We start from the raw sequence: 23,212 nt of genomic DNA on the forward strand, positions 1-23,212 counted from the left end.
GGCGCGGGGTCCCGGCGCGGGGAGGCGCCGCGGGGTCGGGAGGGCGGGCGGCGGGGCGGCGCGCCGGGTCCCGGGGGCGCTGACCGGGCCTTTCTTTTCTCCTTTCGGCTTAGACCTCTCGCTGCTCCAGGAGGACCTGCAGGAGGACGCGGACGGATGTGAGTGCTCCCGCCTCGCTGTCGCGGCGGCGGCGGCAGCGGCAGGCGGGGAGCGGCCGGGAAGGAAGGGCGGGCGGCGGCGGCGGCGGCCTGGGCCCGGCCGGCGGGGACGGGGCTCGGTGAGGCGTGGCCCTGGGCCGGCCGGGGCCGCGAGCTTGAGGGAGCATTGCCCTTCGAGGAGGGAACGGCGCGCCGGGTCCGCGGGCGGCGAGGGATGCCCTGTCTAACGCCCGAGCTTGGGCTCTGTCCCGCCGCCCACCCTCGCATCATCTCCCCCCCCCCCCCACCCCAACCCGGGCGCCCGTGGGCTCGGGGGGCCGCTCGGCGTCTGTTCCGGGAGGAGAAAGTGGCGGGGCCCAGATTTGAGATGGGCATTTGGGGTGTGCTTGTTCCCGGTGGGGGCCCTCCGCGGACCCCCACCCCAGCCTCCCCGCAGGAAGGAAGAGGCTCCGAGAAGGAAGGTGTGTTTACTTAGAGTTGCTCTCAAGTATCACTCAGTGGCCAGCCGTATGGGAGCCTGGTCCGCGTTCTGCCGCCCCGGTTTGGTTGCCCCGGCTCTGCCGGTGTGGAGACTACATACCTGTAATTTCCCTTCAACTCCTAACAGTTTTTAGATTGCCTCGACACCCCCCTGTGATTTGTGGATTACGGGAAGGCTCGAAGGTGTGGCCTTAGCTGGAGATACGAGGTTAACAGAGCGTATTTCTTTAATGCAAATGTTCGCGAATCACCCAGCCCTCCCTAAATATTACAATTTCAGCTTTTCTTTGAGGAAGGGAAGTTTCAGAAGAGTCGAGTCTTTTGTTTAAAAAAGAAAAAAGAAAAAAAAAAAAAAAAGAAAAACTTTGACACTGTTTCCAGAATAGTGTCAGGAAGGAACTGATATTTAGAAAGGAATTTGTTTATTTCGTGTGTGCTTTTCTAAGCATCAGAAGATAATTTGGAAATTGTTCTGGGTTGAAATGATAACCCCGGTAGAATTTGTGGTGTATTTAGGGGAAAGCCTGCCTGATGCTGAGATTTACTGTGGCTAATACCTAGGTAAGTAACTCAGAGATGGTTGCAGTCTGCAATTGTTCTTTTAAAACACTGTGTAGTTAATCCATAGCATCGTCTAATGTGGTTTCCCTTGGCCAAATTAAACTTAATTTTTAAATTCCTAGGTGCTTTGAGTGAAGTAAGAGGAATTTATTCACAAGGGTTCTCTAAAAAGCGTAATTATTTTTAACGCAAATCACTCAAATGCAAACTTCTGCTACTCTGGGTTTTTGTTTTTTAAGTAAGAAGTGCTCTTAAAGGGAGCAGTACTAATGTAGTGAAGGACAGCTTTTACGTTTCACTTAATGTTTTACATTAGGCCACCTACCTGCCTGCTAGTAAGTTTATAAGGTTATTTAAGGCACCTATCGATTGCTTGCAAAGTTAGGATTGGAGAGGTGGCTCTGATTGTTATCTCAAACAGGGGCTTCTCATTCACCTAATTAGGTTCAAGACTTTAAGGAGAAGATCTGTCTCTCAGCAGGTGTTTGGTAGGAATGTGTGGCGCAACAACTTCTGCACATTCCTTTATTTTCACTTAGGTGTCATGCACTCTTTAAGGATGAGCCATGGTGTCAGTTTCCTCGTTGACCATAAAGGAGCGTAGCCTAGAGGGGAAAGCACACCTGTGAAGAACTCAACAATGATTTATTCATGAGCCTCTCAGGACTTCTTCAGGGTACTGAGGATGTGGCTCTGCAAAGGATGGTCACAATCTATGCCCTCTAGTGGTTTACAAGCAATTTTAATATAAATGTGATAATGAAGATTTCAAAGGCAGTATATAACACGGTGGTTAATAGACAACACTCTAGAGCCGGACTGTTCTGTTCCAGTTTGGGGATTGCCACTTTGGACAGACTCCTACAACTCACTTAACCTCTGTATGCTTAAGTTTTGTCATTTGTAAATAGGCATAGTAAGTATTGCCTACTTAAGAGTTGTTTAGAACCTTACGTATATTAATGCAGAAAAAGCACTTAGAACAGTACCTGGTAGATAGTGACTAGTATGTGGTGGTGGTTACGAGTGAAGAGTAGGGAAGCTTAAAAGAAAGCAGAGAAGGAAATACTGATGCTGAACATTACAGTACAGAATAAATATATTTATAGATGCTGCTAATGCTTGCAATTAACTTTTTAAAGGTTCTTTTCGTTCCCAGTGCGTTTTAATTTAGGATAAAATATTAGACATAGTTTACTGAAGGCATAAATAGTTTACTTGCATATTTATAAATTGATTAAAGATTTTTTTAGAATAATTTTTTTTTCAGTTGCTAAGGTCTTTACAGTTGATACCTCTATCCAGAATATTTAGGAACAGTCTTTGAACACGTGGCCAGTTTGAAGGACCACTTGCTGTCCATTATGAAGGGGGAAAGAATGAGGGGAAATCTGGCTGTGATGCTTAGGTCAAAGGTAAGAGAAGTATGGAGAAGCTGAGAAAGCTTGTCACATCCTGGAGAAGGTGGAGGACCAGAGATGTTAGAGAGAGTGGAGCTTGGGGCTGCCCTTACGACTAGAACAGATCCTAGGAGCCTGATTTTTCTGTCTTAAGTAACACTGGTCTGGAGGCCTGCCTCTGGAGTTATGAACCAGATCCTGCCGCTTCAGCCAAGCTTAGGTTTAGGTCTGTTTTTGTGATGGGGAAGAAATTATTTTCTGGCCAAACTCTAGAATCTTGGTTGCCTTTCCTGAATGCAGAACCTAGACTAAGAAGAGAGCAAATACTACTGTACAGGTGATCTGCAGCTTTGGAGACTTGGAGGGAACCTGGGTAAGGTCTAGATCTTGAAAGGTGGGCATTGCCAAGCCTTGATAACAGTCAGGTCTTCTGATTTGTTTTAAGCCCCAAAGTCTGTACAGAGCTCATAGAAAAGTGGGTAGAATGAGAAAAGGGTTGGTCAAAGACCGACTTGGCTGATGTCCTTAGAGAAAAAGAAACAAAATCCTAATATGTGAAAGATGGTGCATTGTATGTACATAGCAGAAGGTCATGAAGGTAAGAGAATCATTCCGTGCTATTAAAATTAAGTTTGTTTTAGGTTAAAAGTAATTCTTTTCATACTGCGTCATGAAACATACTTTGAATTTCAAAGTGAAAGCGACTCAGTGACTCAACGTTTGAATAGGTATCTCAGCAGAGTGACTTCAGGCTGGGAAAACCCTTTCTGTTCCTTGAATAATGGCAGGCAATGCAAAAATCACACATAGACTTTCAGAGAGAGAGATTTTAAGTTTCTTTTGTCACTTTTCTAAAGATATAGTTTTGGTTTACATTTCCAAATGTAACTTACTAGGTTTCTAAAATAGGTGAGATAGGACTTAAGTCAGATTGGATGAGTTAGCTTTATTGCACAGATTATTCTTCACAGCACTCCTGGGAGGTGTAGGCTGTGGAATTCTGATATTAGTAAGTCACCTGATGCACAAAGAGGCTAAATTATTTCTGAAGAAATGAAACTCCTTAACTACTGGCCAGAATTTTAAGGTAGGCCTCCTGCTTCTAAATATTGTATATGAAGTAGTCTTTTCTTAATTTGCCCACTTACAACATTGAGCAGCCCAAGCCTGTCATATAGGCAATTTGTTTGAACTTTGCTTCACATACCCTTGAAGGTTAATTAATCTAGCATCTGCATATGGTTTAATTTAACCAAGAGAGATCATTCAAGTGAAGCTTGGGTGTAATCTAGCTTGTTTAGTCTTTATGTTCATTTTTTTTCAGCTGTAACTAGCATGATGTTGAAGAGCTTTTGGAGCTGTTGTTCATGTTTGAGGAAGTTTTGGAAATCTTTCACACTACATGTATTTTTCAGATTTGAGGGCACTTTTGGGTTAGAGTGAATTAAGGATGGATCCAGAACCAATTGGGTATAACTGCCTGGGCTGTACTTCTTTCAAAGAGTCTCTGGGCCCTCCGACTACTTTTTGAAAACTAGTTTTTGGGGGCACCTGGGGGGCTCAGTCGGTTAAGTGTCCGACGTCAGCTCAGGTCATGATCTCGTGGATCTTGAGTTCCAGCCCTGCATTGGGCTCTGTGCTAACAGCTCGGAGCCTGGAGCCTGCCTGGGATTCTGTGTTTCCTCCTCTCTCTGCCCCTCCCCTGCTCATGCTCTGTCTTTCTCTGTCTCTCAATAATAAGTAAAAGTTAAAAAAAAACAACAAAAAAAAACCTAGTTTTGATAAGATTCTTAAAGTCCTTGCCACCTAAGGGATTAAGGAGCAAAAAACTGGGGCTGTATCTAGTAGTGGCCAGGGAATCAGTTAAACAAACTCTAGGAAGGTGCCCTTGAAAGTCATGATATTTAGAAGTGTTGTTAAATGGGGATTTGGAAGAGTGAGTCATGAGACTTGGTAACATATTTTGATTGTTACCAACAAGACTGGACAGGAGAAATCTTTATTTGGAGGTAATATAATTAATATCCTAGAAAAGCATGCTTAAAAATGGTTTTAGTGATACGCTCGTGTATAGAATCAGTTAATGATGTGTTGGGTAAGAATTCTGTATAGAATTTTTTTTTCTTTAAGAAGGAAAAAGGAGGAAAACCTTTTGTAAATATGCATGTCAGCTGCCTGGGCTTGCAGCTGCAATAAAAAAAAAAAATGTTTGCTCTTTCTGCCTATGAAACACAAATAGCCCTAGCTAGGTAAAGTTCATTAGTCTACCACATTTGTTTGATCACTGATTTATTATTTCTGGCCCTTTTGCCTCAGTTCCTCCTCATCAAAACAAAGAATTTATATTTTAAACTCTTCACTCCTCCGTTTGCCTTCTATTTTGGAATTTGGGATTTTTCTCTCTTGAGGGCAAAGAATTTTTGCCAGCAGCTACATGGTAGGGTGGGCAGTCCCTCGACTGGAATTAAAGTGGTATTTTCCGTTTACTTCGTATCTGAACATGAATCTGACTGGATGTTTTGGAAGGAATAGGAGGTGGCACACCTGTGGAATCTGGGCTGCGGAGGTTGTAGGGCCTGTATCCCCTGTAAGTTCTGAAGAGGGTGCTTCTACGCACATCTTTCATCTGGCAGGTCACCTAAGGTCCCCCTTCTCCAGATCCATCCTCTGATCCTCCTAACTGTTCAGTCAAGCTTTCTTAGCTCCTTACCCCCCACCCCCAGACTCCACGGCAGGCTTGGTCTCTGGCCTAATTGATGTCAGCTTCGGTGGTGGTTGAGCATTTATCATGCTGTAATCCTGGAATACATCTCGGTATGTGCTTCTCTGCCCAGGAGAGAGCTCTTGGTTTTGTAAATGTTAGGTCTGCTGTGTTCAGATTCTGGCCCTTGCTTTGCATTCAGTTATCATCTTGAGTAAGTGCCTTCACTTTTCTCAGCTGTTCTCGATCTGTAAAAGGTTGATGGACTTTTGGATTGATTCCAGTTTTTGGCTGTCACAAATAAAGCTGTGACGAGTCTCTGTGTGGACATATACATTCTTTCTCTTGGGTATATACCTGCAAGTGGAATGGCTGGCTGCCTTTTTCAGGAACTTTTTCCAAAGTGGTGGTAACCATTTTGCACTCCCACCAGCAGTGTGGAAGAGTTCCAGGTGTTCCACACCCTTGCCAGCATTTGGTGCGGGCAGTCTTCGTTTGGGTTTATTTATTTATTTTTAATGTCTATTTATTTTGAGAGAGAGCAAGCACGTGTCAGTGAGGGAGGGGCAGAGAGAGAGGGAGAGAGAATCCCAGGCAGGCTCCGCACTCAGCATGGAGCCCCTGCGCAGGGCTTGATCCCACCACTATGAGATCATGACCTGAGCCAAAATCGGGAGTTGGACGCTCAACCCACTGAGCCATGCAGGTGCCCCCAGTCTTCATTTTAGCGATCCTATTACGTGTATACAGAGGTTTTTTTTTTTTTTTTTGTAGTTTGAATTTGCATTTGCTTAATGACAATGCTTTTATTTTCATGTGCTCATTTACCATCAGATATCTTTGATGAAGTATCTGTTCAAATTTTTTGCCCATTCCTTTATTGGATTATTTTCTTAATAATTATATATTCTACGCACAAGTCCTTTCTCGAGTATGTGATTTGCAAATATTCTGGTCGGTGTCTTGTCTTATCAGTCTCAACAGTATATTTTGAGGAGAAGTTTTGAATTTCGATGTTCCATTTAGTTTTTCACAAATGCCCTTTATCAGGTTGAGAAACTTCCCTGAGTAAACTCAGGGAACTTTTTTTGAAATTAAGAATGGATGCTGGATTTTGTCACATTCTTTTTCTGCATCTATGATATTCTTTTTTAGTTTTTTTAATATGAGTTACATTGATTTTTATTTTAAGTGAATGCCATTTTTTTTAATGAGAAATTTCAAACCTATGGCCGATGAGCCATCATATACCCACCATTTAGCTTGAACCTTCATTTATCCCCTTTTAACATCTGGGCTTTTGTTGGGGGGAGGCAGAGAGGAGGCAGCCAGAGTGTTTTAAAGATATCCCGGGTGTCATTTTATTTTAACTATAAATATTTCACAAGGCATATACTTGAAGTTTGATGTTTTAATCTATGAACAGAAGGACTCTAAGGTTATGGTAAGGTGTGCTAAATAATGAAAGTTTAAATGATTAAATTTTTTAGACATTTGCCTTGCTGGTTCTACTGCAATAAAGCACGTTTGAATGACTACTCAATTCACTTTCATACTGATCACCAAATTAACAGAAGCAACATCTTGTTTATTTTTATCCTGCTAAGCACATTTCACCCTTTTGGGTCACTCTTTACGGTAGCAAAAGAATACTGGTGAACAAAAGTTGAATTTTCTATTTTGGTTTGCTCTATCATTTAGAGGGTCATATAAACTTTTAAAATTTGAGCTGTGCTGTACCTCTAGTGAGCCAGTGTTCCCAGAACTACTGAAATCAAGAGCTAGAAGGCAGAGTAATTATTTGTCCCTTAAGCAATAGAAAGTTTAGGCCTGGGGTCTCCTAGATAAAGGTGGCAGAGGTTAGAATACAGTTCAGATCTGGTAGGTTTGGATATTCTTTTCCTAGACATCGTCTAACATAGCTCTTTAACTGCAAACAGGAGGTGGGAGAAATTTCTGGATCTTGTTTATTTTTTTTTAACTTACCATTTTCATACTGATGTTGGTCACTGTGCTATAACCTTGCTTATAGTATTCCCCTGTGAGGTGTGTAGTAACCACAAAGTTACAAAAGTGGTATCCAGTGAGGCTTATCTGATGGTTAAATAATTTGCTCAGTCACCTAACTTGAAAGTGTTAGGTTAATAAACCTGTGTGACACAATCTTTCTTACTTTATTTTACTACTGTGTTCTTCCTGCCTTCCAATTTGACTTTCCTTAATTTATCACTTATGTAGGTCATTTAACCTCCTAAAGGTTCTGGAGGATGTGAAGGTAGTAATATGCTCCAGGTGTCTGGTAGGTAAAATAATTTTTGTCCTAAGTTGCTCCTGTCTGCCATGAACATGGTATAATTTACAAAATATACATTTTTGTGTGTGTGTGTTTTAAGCACCCATGTATGGGAGAGTCAGTCATTGGAGTAAAAGTTGGTAAGAATGTGTCTCATTCTTATCTAATGAGATCTAATGTGTCTCATCTTGTCTCTAGCTAATCACCTGAAGAGGCCATTTTAAAATCTGAATTTATATTTAAATTTACTATAGTGCTTTGAATTTATAGTCCAAGTCAGATTTGATAGGTCATATATACATGTACATTAAAAAAAATTTTTTTTAATGTTTATTCAGTTTTGAGAGAGAGCAAGCAGGGGTGGGGCAGAGAGAAAGGGAGACACAGAATCCGAAGCAGGCTCCGGGCTCCAAGCTGTCAGCACAGAGCCCGATGCGGGGCTCCAACTCACGAGCCGTCCCATCATGACCTGAGCTGAAGTCAGATGCCTAACTGACTGAGGCACCCAGGCGCCCCTATTTACATTTAAATTTTAAATCAAGTTAGTTTTTGGTAGAAATAACTTCAAGACTTCAGACAAATTCAAGACTCTATTAGAGACTGGTGGTAATTTGGACCTAGATTAGCTCAAGTTTTATATTTGGATTACCTATGGAAAAAAGGATTACTAACCAAAGTTAATTGGGTTAATAAGACCGTAAGGAAAATGTTTACTCACTGAAGGGAACAAACAGCGCATCTATAATGTATGGGAGATCCGCACTTGGAAGGGCTTCGACAGGCCACATTGCTTCTCTGACAAATACTGTTTAGGAAGCATTATCTTTGTAACTAATTTGACAGTCGATAAACACACTGCTGTTTTATTTGTATGTGTACTTTAGGAAAATGCTTTTTGGAATGTCATAGAATGAACTTCAGGAAATTATTCTTAAGTTCAGTGTAAAATGACTTGTTAATAAAGATCGTTGCTAAAGATTTAGTAAGCTTTTTGTATTTAAAGGAAAGATACCTGATAAACATTATGTCGTCGTCACAAAGTACAAATTTGAAACGGCATACCTGTTGCTTGAGGCTGTATTTACGAGGACTAAGTTATATGGTCCTTCAAATTTGTCTTAATTCATTTTTTTCCTCCAAGCAATGACTTATGTGCATGTGTGTTACATTACAAGGGGTTGGAAAGTTTCAGTAAAGGACCAGACTGTAAATATTTTAAATTTTGTGGGCCACATGGTCTCTTGCAGTTACTCAGATCTGCTCTTATAAGGTGAAAGCAACCATAGACGGTATGTAAATGAATGGGCAATAGCTGTGTGCCAATAAACTTTATTTACAAAAACAGACTGTAGGCTGGTTTAACCTACTGGCCATTTTGCTGCCCCTGCATTGTCCTGGTAAGTCCAGAGTCTCTAACATTTTTATTCTTTACCTATAGCAGAGTGCCATCACACAGCAGACCTTTAGCATACACTTGCTGAGGTGAGCCTTGGTTCTTCTGGCCAAACTAAATATGACCATAAAACCTTACTTGCAGTCAAATAATGAAATTTATTTTCAAATTAAATGTGTTACTTTGAAAAATGTCAGACCTATGCATAAGTTACACAGCTGTTACAGTTAATTCCTCAAACCCTTCACCTGCATTCACCCATTGTTAACATTTTGCCAGCTTGCTCTATTTTTCTCTATACGTTGGTGTGTGTGTGTGTGTGTGTTTATACATATGTATATGTGTGTGTATATACGTGTATATATATATATATACACACACACACACAATGTAATGTGTACATTGTTCTTAATCTTCTTTGCACCTTTTGAAAATAAATTGTAGAAATCAGGACCTTTATTGGATCTCTGAAGAGCAAGGCCGTTCTCTCATAATCAGCCATCAAATTCAGAAAATGTAACATCAGTACAATACAAATATGTAATAAGTAGTCCATTTTCCGATTTCACCTCTTGTTTAATAATGTTCTTTATGGCAACTGTCTTGCCAGTCCAGGCTCCAGCATTGCATTTCCTTGTCATGTCTCTTTAAAGGCCTTTATTTTTCATGATACTGGGTTTTTGAAGAGTCAATTTGGTTTTATCTGTTTCCTCATGATTTGATGTAGGCTATGCTTTTTGGGTGGGGGGGTTGTGGGGAAGATAGGAATACTATGGAAGAAATACTGTGATTTTTTTTTCTCAGTGCTTTATCTCAAGAGGCACCTGATGTCAGCTGTCTGTTATTGGTGGTGGTAATTCTTTAACCACTCCGATTAAGGTGATGTCTGCAAAATTTCTCACTTAAAGATTCTGTTCTTTTGTAATTAGTAAGAGGAATACTTTGACACTGAGGAAATATGCTATTCCCAAACAGACTTTTACCCGTTAGTGTTAAGAATGTGGCCAGGATTCTTACTTGGATCAATTTACATTTACTGGCTGGCAGTCTGCTTTACAGCAGACTCCCTATTTATTTGGTTATTTATTAAAATATCAATTTTAAAGCCCACGCCTTAAGGCAAGTCTTATAAAGATGATTAAGTCTCTAGGGAGTGTCTCATTTTCATTTTCTAAGATGTAAAGAATTGAAAAACAAAATTTGGTAAGTTTTGTGGTCTAAGCAGTATCAATGGAAAAATTGAAGGGGAGAAGGGAGGACACACTATCTGCTTTCCTCTCTTTTTTTTTCCTTAAAGTTTTATTTTTATTTATTTTTGAAAGAGAGAGGGAGAGAGAATCCCAAGCGCTGACAGTGCAGAGCTCAGTCTCATGAGCCAGAGGGAGCATGACCTGAGCTGAGATCAAGAAGTAGGATACTTAACCGTCACCCAGGCGCCCCTGTTTTTTTCTGTTCTAAAGGCTATTATTAGAGGCTGTATGGTGAACAGAAGGATGTTATGATGAAGTTTGGTGAAAGTCCAGTCACACAAATTAACCAGTTCTCTGGCATGGTACTTCTCAGAGGCATTAATATGCTAATGAACTTGTCACAACCTTCGCCCGGGATGAAGTGCCCTAGTCCCGTCAAGTATCCCAGTGGGCTATCTTTCACTAACAAATATTAATGAATGTACATTATTCAGGAGAAGCCTTAGACTGCTTTTTAGAGAATAAAAAGATTAACAAGACAGTCTCTGCCTTCAGGGAATCTATCTACATTTGGGGCCAGGGGCAGGCAGAGGAAAAGGCAAAGAAGAAAGAACCCCTCCAACACTACTCTTGCTGGCAGAATAAAAGCAAGGACACCCAAGAGTGGGGAATTCAAAGGAAGAAGAGATGTTAATTAGAAAGACTGGGAAGTGCTTTCGGGATGGTGTTCGTGAGTAGGTGAATTTAAACTCAGATGAGGATGAATGGCAGAAATGGGGCAAACATAAGCACACGAGGCGAGAGAGCTGCGAGCCGAGAGAGCTGCGGGGCCTGCGACCGGAAACGGCCCCCTGCGTGGGCTGTGTGCCGGAGAGGAAAATAGGCTGGCCAGATCCTGGAGCCCCCAGAGCTGTAGGTTTATCCTGGCCGCGCTGCCTGCTGGCGAGTTGGGGGGGTTGGGGGGGAAGGGAAGGGCAGGGAGTGCAGGGAATGGAGTAGAGTAGAGCACGAGGAAGGTGGAAGTGGCTGTGCTGTGGAAGCCGGGTTCGGGTGAGGGATGCAAAGTCCACGATTGAGGGCAGTGGTCTTCAAACTTAATTACGGTATACCTCCTAAAATAATTTCAAAAACTCCATCTCATACATTTTTAAGTGAGTATTTTTTGAAATAAAACAGTTATGAATATGTACATGTAATGATTATAAAACTTTTAAAAATGGAATGTACGTAGCACAGCACTTTGATACCCACTATCCATCCACTTTCAAGAATAAACTTAAATTGGGAATTTTGGTTTTTTTTTCTTGATCTCTTTCCATCTTACACAAAATTTTACCCTGATATATTTTTTACACTTGAAAGTTTCACTGATAATCACATTTCTTGCATCAAAAATATGTATACAAAGAGAAATGGAAAATTTTAATCTCCTGCAGCCAGAAAACTAAAATTTTTTTTGTTTCAGCTATTATTATTCCATTATTATCATTAATACTCATGTGGTCAGCCAAAATAAATCACACATTATGGTAAACACTTGGTAAACAAAATTTTATTGAATGGGCAAATGAAATGGATGGAGCTTTTGAAAAGTTACGTATTCATGAATGAATGTAATTTGTTGCTAGAATGAGACAATATTTAGCATTGATTTCTATTTTTTATTTTAAGACCTATGTGCACTGAGAAGTTTTGTTGACATAAATAAGTTGACGGAAAGGATTTTAACAGTGTCGCTGATTTCCTTGAATTTCGTCCAACTCATATGGTAAAATTTTTTAAATTATATTTTTAATGATCTACCAGCCTTTCAAGTTTTTTGAAAGCAAAGGATTGAAAAATACCTGACTTGTAAAAGTATTTGTTACAGTCTTTAGAGAGTTGATCTCTTAACACTTTCAGCATTATCTCAGTGGGTCCCTTTGTTTGACAGTGGAGGTTTTTTCCAGCCTTGGGGCAGTGTAACACAGTGGCCTTGGAGTTGAGAGATACCTCTTTCCTTGTCCAGTGGGAGTGTGGGAGATTGTAAAAGGGAAAGCCTTAGGATCTAAACCACTAGGCATATTTTTGCAACAAGTACTCGTAGAAGTTGGGGTCTGGAATATCCCTTAAAGTCATCCGTCTGATTTATTCCCAGGAAGATCTTTGTGTCCCTCGTGAGGTTCAAATGCCCTGGTTTGCTCCCAGCAAAAAGCATCAGAGCCTCTGAATTAGGGTGTTGGGAACTGGGAGGTGGGAATACAGGATACTTTGTAAAAGTAGAATTTATAGTTCTTAGAAACTGATTAGATAATGGGAGCCAGAAAGTTACTGTTAAAAAGGTAACTGAAGACTTCATGTTTGAGAACTCAAGGTTTACTGGGGAGAAAGTCATGAGGAAGAGCTGGTTTTTATAAGATTTGGACAGTTAAATTTTCAGAACAAATGTGACATTGAGGTGGAGATTCTATGAAGTACTTGCAAATATGGATCTGGGGGTCATGGCAGGAGAACTCTGGAGGTAATCTGCATTGTAAGTAATGAAGGAGATTTTCAAGGGGAGGAGGGGTGTGTGTGTGTGTGTGTGTGTGTAAAATGTGAGGACAAAATTAGAAGGAAACTCCCTCTGTAAAGAAATCAGAAAGAAGCAAGCAAGAACAGTCTAGAAAGGTAGAAAAATACTCAGCATTGTGTACTTCCTGAGAACCCAAGAAAAGAGAATTTAAGAGGAGGGTGTTGGGATATGGAGTCAGCCTTGTCAAGTGCTATAGAGAAGTAAGACAATAAATCTAAGAAGGGCCCTCTAATTTTGTCAAGTTATTGCTGATCTTTAAGACAGGGGTCACGAGAGTGAAAGAGAAATAGGACGGATTATTTTTCTTGGGGTGAAGGCTGTAAAGGGAACTACCTCTTGAAGAAGTTGGACAGAGTCATTTTAGAGAATAGCAGGCTTAAATTCTAGAATCAGTGTGTCAGGAAAAAACCCACCTAGTCAGAATTGTGCTTAATTACCTTTATATTGCGCATAAAGTATGGTATACATGGCCTCACTCTCCCTCCACCACTGTAATGTTACTGTTTTCTGTAGTGAGTCCTAAATGAGGTGGTTGGTGTTTAAAGGCAGTGTTGTTGGAAAAATATATCCAGACAGCAGTAGTGAGATGCTACATTTTGAGAAGCATGCAAGGACAGCTGAAGGACTTTTATATCTTCTCATGCTCTTTTTTTTTTTAATTTAGAAAAATTTTTAATGTTTATTTTTGAGAGAGCACAAGCCGAGGGAGGGACAGAGACACGAACACAGAATCCGAAGCAGGCTCTAGGCTCTGAGCTGTCAGCACAGAGCCCAGCGCAGGGCTCAGATTCACCAGCTGTGAGATCATGACCTGAGCTGAGGTGGGACCCTTAACTGACTGAGCCACCCAGGCGCCCTGTCTTCTCCTGCCCTTAAGCATATATGTGGTTGTAGAGTAGAATGGTTGTCAGGTGCACTATTCAAACTTCTCCCTTGCTTTTGTTCTCCTGGCTGCTGGCACTGCTTCCTCTGACACGGTGCTATAGAGTTCATCAAATACATGTATGATCGTAGAGGAGGAAAGGAAGTTGATTTTTTGAGGGTAGTTCTGGGAACATCTTCTGAGAGAATTTGAGATTTAAGAATAGCACATTCAAAATTCTTACTGAGTGAGCCTGAAATTAGCATGAAGTTATAGTATGTCTGAGCATTGTTAGCAAGGAATAGAAAGGAGGTTTGCGTGTGGTATTCATGCAGGTACAACCAGGATTGTCTCCACTGAATTAGAATGTACTCTTGAAGGGGACTAGGGCTTCTCTGTATTCCTTCTCTCCTCTGCTCCAAAAGCTGAGAGTGTCAGGTAATCGGAAGAGGAGTAATGTGACACCTGGGCTTTCAGGTGTGTGAAGGCAAAGGGTCTTTTGATTTGGAAAAGACAGCATGATCTTTGCTTCTTAACTTTAAAAAATGATGATTTGGGGGCACTTGGGTGGCTCAGTCGGTTAAGCTTCCAACTCTTGATTGCGGCTCAGGTCATGATCTCACAGTTTGTGAGTTCAGGCCCCGCATCTGGCTCTGCACTAACAGTGCAGAGCCTGCTTGGGATTCTCTGTTATCCTCTCTCTCTGCCCCTCCCCTGCTCACTCTCTCTCTCAAAATAAATAAATGCACGTTTAAAGAAAATGATGGTTTTGATTAATAATAATTTTAATAAGGTCTTAGTAGAGCACAATTGAGTAAGTATATATGCTGCCTGGAATTGTCTGTTGCTCAAAAGAGGTGTAATTGCTGTTGAATTTAACTAAGTTGTTGCTTGGCAAATTTTAAATGCCATTCCTAATTATAGGGTGGTAATGTGGTTTATTTAGCCAGGTAAGAGGATTTTGCAAAACGTAGTAATGTTACTTTTTAAAAATTAGATGGCTAAGTTGATTTTGATTGGCCACATTCCTCTGCTGTTCCTGCCTCACTTCTGTATAAACCTTGTGTCCCACCTGTGCTAATAGTTTTCCTTTACTTCCTCATTGTCTTTAGATTTCTTTGCTTAGAATGCCCTCTTCCTGCCCTCTGTCCTGCTTGGCAAAGTCCAGTATACCTTCCAAGAATTGCTTGACTTTTTGAAGCCTTCTTACATTCACTCACCAGGGCAGATTAGACATATAATAATGAACAACATATAATAGTTAACAGCATATTTTGTACGCTTACGCCATGTGTCTTTTCTTAGTGTATATATGTAGACACATATAGATACCTGCACATACTTATACGTGCATACTGCATGCATACACTTTTTGTCTAATGTTTGTATCTGTGTTTCTTGTTGAGTGCCTGGCACTTACAGTATATGTGCTGCCCTCTTACTGGTTGACATGGATGACAACATTTAAAAACACATGGAAACCACATCGAGACTCACTGTATCTAGAAAGAAACCTACATGCAGGGGGGACAGAACGTTTACCTTATTTGCCTGACACCATATCATACTTTGTAGACATTATCTTTGAATGTGTGTCTTAAAAAGTCTTGACCTTTATTTAAGTCGCGTTATTTTATAGATGAGGAAGCAGACCCAAATTAGTTAGGTATTTGTGTAAGTCCACATAGAGAGTTCATAAGTGGCAAAACATGACATTTGAACCCAGATGTCTTACTTTAAAGAGCCTTTGTCCTTTTCATACCACTTTGCTGTAACTGTGTAGGGGTTAAATTAATCATCTTAAAAAATGGGTCCAACTTTTATGTTTTAGACATTCTTTTCCTTAAATTTAAAACAGCTGAAAATGGAACATTGCTTTCTCTGGTGTAGGGAGCTGAGAAAGTATGGAAATTTGGGGAGGTCAGATAATTTGAAGAAGCATTTCAGAGCGATCATTGTTTTTATATGCTTTTTGGTAAATTTGAAATTTCAAATAACATGGAAAGATGACATGGGTTTTTTTACTTCATCAGTGGAGGAGTCTAAGTTTTTAAAGCTATGAAACCCTAAAGGGCTATTGCTGCCATAGTGAATTTCCGTAAACTTTAGTTATCTAGAAAGAAAGCCCTCAGGTGGGGTATGGAGGCATGAAATGTCTCTCTTCATCCACAGTAATATTCCTTGTCTTTGTCTATTTTGTCTAAGAATAATATCACCACTCCAGCTTTCTTATCTATTTCATGTTTTGTCTTTATTTTTTTTTTTTTTTAATTTTTTTTTCAACGTTTTTTATTTATTTTTGGGACAGAGAGAGACAGAGCATGAACGGGGGAGGGGCAGAGAGAGAGAGGGAGACACAGAATCGGAAACAGGCTCCAGGCTCCGAGCCATCAGCCCAGAGCCTGACGCGGGGCTCGAACTCACAGACCGCGAGATCGTGACCTGGCTGAAGTCGGACGCTTAACCGACTGCGCCACCCAGGCGCCCCTCATGTTTTGTCTTTAAAAAAAAAAATCCTTGGGGATTTTGGGTCGGTTTTGGGTCAGGTCATGTTCTCACAATTTCGTGGGTTCAAGCCCTGCGTTGGGCTCTGTGCTGACAGTGCAGAGCCTGCTTGGGATTCTCTCTTTGTCTCTCCCCCAGGTGTACTCTGTATCAAAATAAATAATAAAAAAATAAAAATTCCTTTTCTTTTCAATCTCCCCCAGGTGTACTCTGTATCAAAATAAATAATAAACAAAAAAATAAAAATTCCTTTTCTTTTCAATCTCTTAGTTGAAATTTTGCCATTAAAGCTGTGTCTATGGTGGACATCCGTAGTTGGGTGTTACTTTTTTTTAATTGGGAATCTCTGCTTTTAAATGTTTAGTCCACTTATATGTAACGTAATTATTGGTCTGGTTGTGTTTAGGTCTGCTTTTTTCTTTTTCTTTTTTTTCAATTTATTTTTTTCTACTAGGGATAGCATGTGCGTGCCCATGTGCACACATGTGTGCAGTAGGGGCAGAGAGGGGGAAAGAGAAAATCTTAAGCAGGCTGTGTGATCAGTGTGGAGCCTGATGCGGGGCTTGATCTCATGACCCTGAGATCATGACCTGAACCCAAATCAAGAGTCCACACTTAACTGACTGAACCACCCAGGTACCCTTGGGTCTGCTTTTTTCTATATGTCTCTTTTTTTTTTTTTCTTGTTGCTTTTTCCCTGACTTTCTTTGGGGTTAATAATATTTTTTTTGTATTGCATTTTAACTTCCCTATTGGCTTTCTAGCTATGCTGCTTTCTTACATGTTTTTGAGATTACTCCTAAGGACTATAATTTGTCTTTAATTTATCATACTCTGTTTAAAGTTAGTGTTGTACTTTGCATAAACTATAGAATCCTTGTAGCAGTACAGCTACATTGACTCTATGTTGTCTGTTTTATCAGAGGATATTATTTACTGTACCATCACTCAGGTTATAGGCTGTAGGATTTTTTTCATTCGTGGTAATAGTTTTTTTTATTGATTATTTTTGTGTTTTTCTTTTGTATAACCTGTGGTAGGTGTTTGCAGGATGACTGGGTAAGATCTAAGCGTGCAGTCTGTAACTATGGTAACCAATCCTTGTGGCCTCCATAATGATGCTTTCCAGAGCTTTATTGGTCCAGTCAAGAATTGATGAAGAAATCTTGAATTCAGAAAGGACGATTCAGGCCAGAATGATTCCACAGATATTGGCAGGAGACAGCAGTAATGGGAAATAGAAATGAAGCTTTGTCACCATTGCCTATGCCAGAGTGGAACACCTCCTTTTGTAGACAGTTGTCAGCCATGATAGAGTGGTGATTGAAGTTGAAGGAAAATACGATTTTGTTGCCCTCTGAGAATATATTTCTCCAATACGGTAGTTCAATAATCTGCATTTGAGTTGGTAGGAATATTTATTAAAATGGGTGCTCCTGGGCCGCACTCCGAGCCTACATAATCAGTATTTGAATGTGTGACCTGGGAGTGTGCATTCAGAGGTAAGTGCTCCAGGCTTGTCTTAAACACAGCAGTGTTCGATGGTTGCCCCTCTAGGCTTTGTAAGGACTAGAGTCAGTGTTATTAATGTTTATCTTTAAGATTGACAAGTGTGAGGCTGATGAAACAGTTTGGTCATAGTCATAGAATTCTAGAGCCTGCATAAAGGCGTTTTTGAGGCCATGCTAGCTCAATAAACGTGTGTGAGAAAGGAGAAAACAGAGGCCAAGTGAGAGCGTCTGAGCAGTTTTTACAACTTTCTGATTCAAAATAAATAAGGTCCTTTGCTGTGAGTTGTAGATCAGCACAACCTGTATAAAACTTTCCTGCACTATGTAAGCAATTATTTCCATGTTAGGTGTTATTTTTAATCCATTTGGAAACTCTCTGCCTTTCATTTGGGTTATTGAGACTATTTGTGTTCAGCGTGATAATTGACATGGTTGGATTTAAATCTCTCATCTTGCTATTTCTCATCTGTTTGTCCTATCTCTTCTTTTATCCTCTTTTTCTGCCTTTTGGATTGAGTGTTTTTTATGATTCCATTTTATGGCGTTTATTGGCTTACTAGCTATATAACTTTTGGTGGGGTTGTTTTTGATGTTTAATGGTTGCTGTAGAGTTTATAATTAGTATACATCTTTAATTTACTACTGTCTGACTTCAAATAATACATATCTCTTCATATACAGTGTAAGAATGTTAGGAAGGTGGACTTTGCCTCTTTCCTGCCTTTGTGCTATTATAGTCATACGTTTTACTTCTATATGTGTTAGAAATCCCACAGTACTTTTTAAAAGCTTTTATGTAAATTCTGGTTAGCATACAGTGTCAAATTAGTTTCAGGTGTACAATATAATGATTCAGCAATTCTCAGCACATTACTCAGTGCTCACCACAAGTACACTTCTTAATCCCCATCACCCATTTCACCCATCCCACCCATCCCCCCACCCCCCTCCCCTCTGGTAACTATTGTTTGTTCTCTATAGTTAAGAGTCCCCACAGTACGTTTTTTATCTTTTTATTTTGCAACACATATTTTTACTTTAAACAGTTATCTTTCAAAGAGATTTTTAAATATGAAAAGTCTTTTTGTATTTACCCACCTATTTACCATTTCTGGCGCTCTTTAGTCCTTTGTGTAGGTCTGGATTTCCAATTGGTACAATTTTCTTTTGCTTGAAGGACTTACTTTAATATTTCTTTTAGTGCAGGTTTGCCGGTGATGATGTCTGTCAGCTTTTGTGTGTCTGAAAAGGTCTATTTTACCTTTGTATTTGAAAGATACGAATTTCAAAGATATTTTAAAGATGCTTATTTACTGGGTATAGAGTTTTAGTTAGACTTTTTTTTCTTCTTCCTCTTTTAGCACTTTAAAGATTACTGTCTCCTGGCTTTTATTGTGATAAGAAGTCTGCTGTAATTCTTATCTTTGTTTATAAGGGGAATTTTTCTCTGACTGCATTACAGAATTAAGAGTATCCGTGTTTGACATTTTATTTATTTACAAGTTGTTAGTGTTCTGATTGAACATGTGAGTTCTCAGTTATCACCCCATGCTGTTTCTGAAGCCTCTGACCGCCATGTTTCTAGAGACAACTAGACCTATCTGTAGGAAAAGGAGAGGAAGCATCCTTCAGTTATTCATGGCTTCTGAGTTGATGTAAGAGTCACTTGTGACCCTTTATACCACTCCAGAAACATTAAAGGCAGTTTTATTTCAGCTGCTTCAGACAGGCAAGGGATACTTTTTAGTTTCAAAGTGTTATAAGGAGTATTTCTGATGTCTCTGATAGTTGGTGTGGATGACTACAGCTCAGAGTCTGATGTGATTATTATACCTTCAGCCCTGGACTTTGTCTCACAAGATGAAATGTTGACGCCGCTGGGGAGACTGGACAAGTATGCTGCAAGTGAGAACGTATTTAACAGGTACATGCATATTCTTTTCATTATGGAAGTGGAAGGAGGGTTTTACTACATTAATTTCAGTAAGGAAAATACATACAGTTTTTTAGTTTAAAGTATTGTTAACGTGCAGTCTCAGTCACCACGTTTTATTAATAATCACAGCCATGGCCTTTTTTATAATTGTTTACTCTTTAATCCTAGTAACCATGTGGCACTCTTTCTTTGCTTTTTGGCCAAAACAAAAAAATACCATTACTTTTTTGCTATTAGGCATAATTTTGATGATTGTGTAAAGCGATTACTGAGGGGAGTATATTCTTCTTTGAGCAGGTGATGTTGTATACCTACTGTGTGCCAGGTGATGTTCAAGGGGATTGAGACACACTTCCTAATGCATTGTTTCTCCAATGGTGGTCCCCAGATCACCTGTATCAGACTTTTCTGATAAGTCTTTGCTTAAATTTTTGAGTATAGATGTGTAAAACTCATTTAGTAAAAATTTGTGAAGGTCATCTGTATAATGAAGAGTGTGTGTATTTTCCCATTATTTGATAACTGAAGATCACGCTTGAAATTTTATAGAATTTTCAGTGACCTTAGAAATTTGTTACATCAGTTAAAGATGAAAAATATTTTGGTAACTATTCTCTCTCATCTTGGTAAAATAAAATCCATAGTGGCATTTGTCACTTAGGAAATCAGTGACTTAATTTATGTTATAAAATATATAAAAAATTTTCTTTATAACTATATAGATTCTACACTTTGAAATTCTAAAATTCCACTAAATGCTATATTATTTTCTTTTTCTGTTAGACAAATGGTGGCCCGGAGTTTGCTGGACACGTTGAGGGAAGTCTGTGATGATGAAAGAGATTGCATTGCTGTTTTGGAACGAATTAGCAGATTAGCTGACGATTCAGGTATATTTTTAATGCAGCGAAAGGTTTCTTTTACCAAATTTGAGTTTTTAAAAACTATTGAAAAAACTTAGTGTGATATGGGACTTCTTTAAAAGATTTCCTAAGTAAATTCCCAAATGTGTCAGTAACAAGAAAATCCTGTTCCTAAGATTCATACATTTTATAGTTGGTCTCTGTTTAGTTTAATTTTGGAAATTTCTCATCAGAAAAATCTAAAAATACTGTTTTGCATCATGTATGTTAATCGTAGGATTACTAAAAACGTAAAAATAATTTTGAATAAGTTATAAAAAGGGACAGAGTGGGCTGTAAACTTTTTGAGGCAAATATAAAATGCTTCCTTTTTGTGTGCTTTCTCACTTGCAAAAAAAATGTCAGTCACACATGGTAAAGCTAAAGGTTTTTGTCTCCAAAGCAAAGCTAGAACGGTCTGCTTAAGAAAGAGGTAAACCTGATTTGAGGCTTGGAATATGGTTATATTAAGTTTCTTTAAAATATTTTTTCTTGTGAAATATGTATGACATGCAATTTACCATTTTAACATAATCTTAAGTCATAAGCGTGTTTTCATTTTAGAAAGATTCAAAAGTAAATAATTTTTTTTCTTTAGCCTATTATCTCTTTATTAAAATGTGTTATTTTTCACTTTCTAACAAACTTTTTGTCATGTCAGCAGTCTCATTTTTTAATTTTTCGATGAGCCTGTCTTTTGGTGAGCAATTTGTTTTATGGGAATATGTGTTACTATTTACATAAGCATTAAGTAATTTTTATTTTCCTATAGGGTAGAAAAAATATTTGTAAGTTAATCTTTTTCATTACGATGTTCTTTGTATGCACTTGCTTATGTGTATGCTTGTGCCAGAATGGTTTTAGGAGAGTCTCATCAATTATAATTTTTCCTTGTAATTTTAACTGGTCAGAAATATAACGATTTGACTTAAATTTTTGGCTCATCCCATTGTGGTTTTTTCCTTCTTAGTAGAAATAGATATTCCTTATGGAGGAATTTTTGTTTATTTTCTTTTACCTGTTTGCCACCTATAGTGCTGGTTTTTATTAATATATATGTATATACAGTTGACCCTTCAACAGCATGGGTTTGAACTGTGTACAGGTCCAGTTTTACAGATTTTTTTCAGTGAGTACAGTACTATAAGTTTATTTTCCTTATGATTTTCTTAATAATATTTTCTTTTCTCTAGCTAACTTTATTGTAAGAATACAGTATTCAATATATATAATATAGAAATTATGTGTTAATCAACTGTTTGTTATTGGTAAGGCTTCCAGTCAATAGGAGGCGATTAGTAGTCAGGTTTTGGGGGAGTCAAAAGATGCATGTGGATCTTCTGCACAAAGGACGTCCGTCCCTCAGCCCCCTAATTGTTCAAGGGTAAACTTTATGTAAAAAAAAAATTTTTTTTTTTTTTTTTTTTTTTAATGTTTAGGGACGGAGCGCAAGCAAGGAGGGGCAGAGAGACGCATACAGAATCCGAAGCAGGCTCCAGGCTATGAGCTGTCAGCACGGAGCCCGATGCGGGGTTCAAAACTCACAAACTATGAGATCATGACCTGAGCTGAAGTCAGATGGTTAACCGACTAAGCCACCCAGGTGCTAGATTTTAAAAATACATTCTTGGGGTGCCTGGGTAGCTCAGTCGGTTAAGTGTCTGGCTCTTGGTTTCAGCTCAGGTTATGATCTTACAGTTTGTGAGTTTGAGCCCCACATCGGGCTCTGAGCTGACAGCATGGAGCCTGCTTGGGATTCTTTCTCTCCCTGTCTCTCTGCCCCTTCCCAACTTGCTCACTCTCAAAATCAATAAATAAACTTAAACAATATATATATTCTCAAGTTGTTAAGTTCATGGTAAATATCTCTATTGACATTTATATATTTTATTCAGTAAACATAATACGGTGCGCAGTCCTATGCCAGAATCTAGGATAAATGCTAGAGCAGTTACTAAGGTGAATAAGAATTTCTGTCATCAAATTAACAGTTTGATGAATGCAGCTAACTCCTAAACAATAAATTATAATGGAGAGGATTAGCACTGGCTTCAGAATGTTAGTGACATTGAGTTGGATTTAGTAGAATGATGAAGTACAAAGAAGGGAGGGAGCATACTCAGGAGAAGAGAAGACAAGACCGGTTTAGAGGTTTAAGGAGTTCAAGATAGTGGCCCATTTGCCCAACAGGTAGGTTACTGAGTCTACAGTTTAAAGTAATGAGGCTGTTCAGTAAGGTAGTTGGGGTCTGGATTGTAAGGATTTATACTGTATGCTGTACTGGAGAGTTTGTGTTTTTGTGATTTAGAACGATAATGTACCAGTGTGGACTGACTTGGTGAAAAACATGGGCAATAGGAACACTTGCTGGGAGGGACTCTGTTACTTTAATATTGAATGAAACTTACTACAAAAAGTCACGGACTATAAATTTTCAGCCCCATGAAGTAAAGCAAAATGAAGCCATGTAATTGGTACTCAGCTCAAGAAATAGAACTAGCGTCCCAGAAACCATTTCAGGGCACCCCCTCGTTTCTGTCCTGTTCTTGTTCCCCAAGGAAATCAATATCTTGACCACTAAGTATATAGGTTGGTTTGCCTCTCTGAACTTTATATGGAATCATACTAAATGTGTTCTTTTGTGTCTAGCTTCTTCATACTTCTGAAGCTTGTCATGTTGTTGGGGTGTAACTGTATTTATGGATTTTTTAAATTGAACCAGAAAAGAGTTGGATGAAAGATGTACCGATGAGGGTAAAAAAAAAT

General features: G+C 39.3%; 1 protein-coding gene across 5 annotated transcripts in view; it reads left to right on the plus strand.

The window, feature by feature from the left end:
- PPP4R1 (protein phosphatase 4 regulatory subunit 1) overlaps positions 1-23,212 on the plus strand; it is a 63,651-nt gene that overhangs the window by 687 nt on the left and 39,752 nt on the right. For 2 of the 5 annotated variants that reach the window (XM_060613249.3, XM_060613248.3), the window contains exons 2-4: positions 114-158; positions 19,448-19,532; positions 20,328-20,434. In XM_060613249.3, coding sequence (XP_060469232.1) covers positions 19,474-19,532; positions 20,328-20,434 — 166 coding nt within the window. In that variant the 5' untranslated portion in view covers positions 114-158; positions 19,448-19,473. Of the gene's footprint in view, positions 1-113; positions 159-11,925; positions 11,945-11,983; positions 12,689-19,396; positions 19,533-20,327; positions 20,435-23,212 lie in introns of those variants that run through there. The other 3 variants (XM_060613251.3, XM_060613250.3, XM_060613252.3) reach the window with 3 other exon arrangements.

The sequence above is a fragment of the Panthera onca genome, chromosome D3, assembly GCF_046562875.1.
Source record: "Panthera onca isolate mPanOnc1 chromosome D3, mPanOnc1 haplotype 2, whole genome shotgun sequence".
NCBI lineage: Eukaryota > Metazoa > Chordata > Mammalia > Carnivora > Felidae > Panthera > Panthera onca.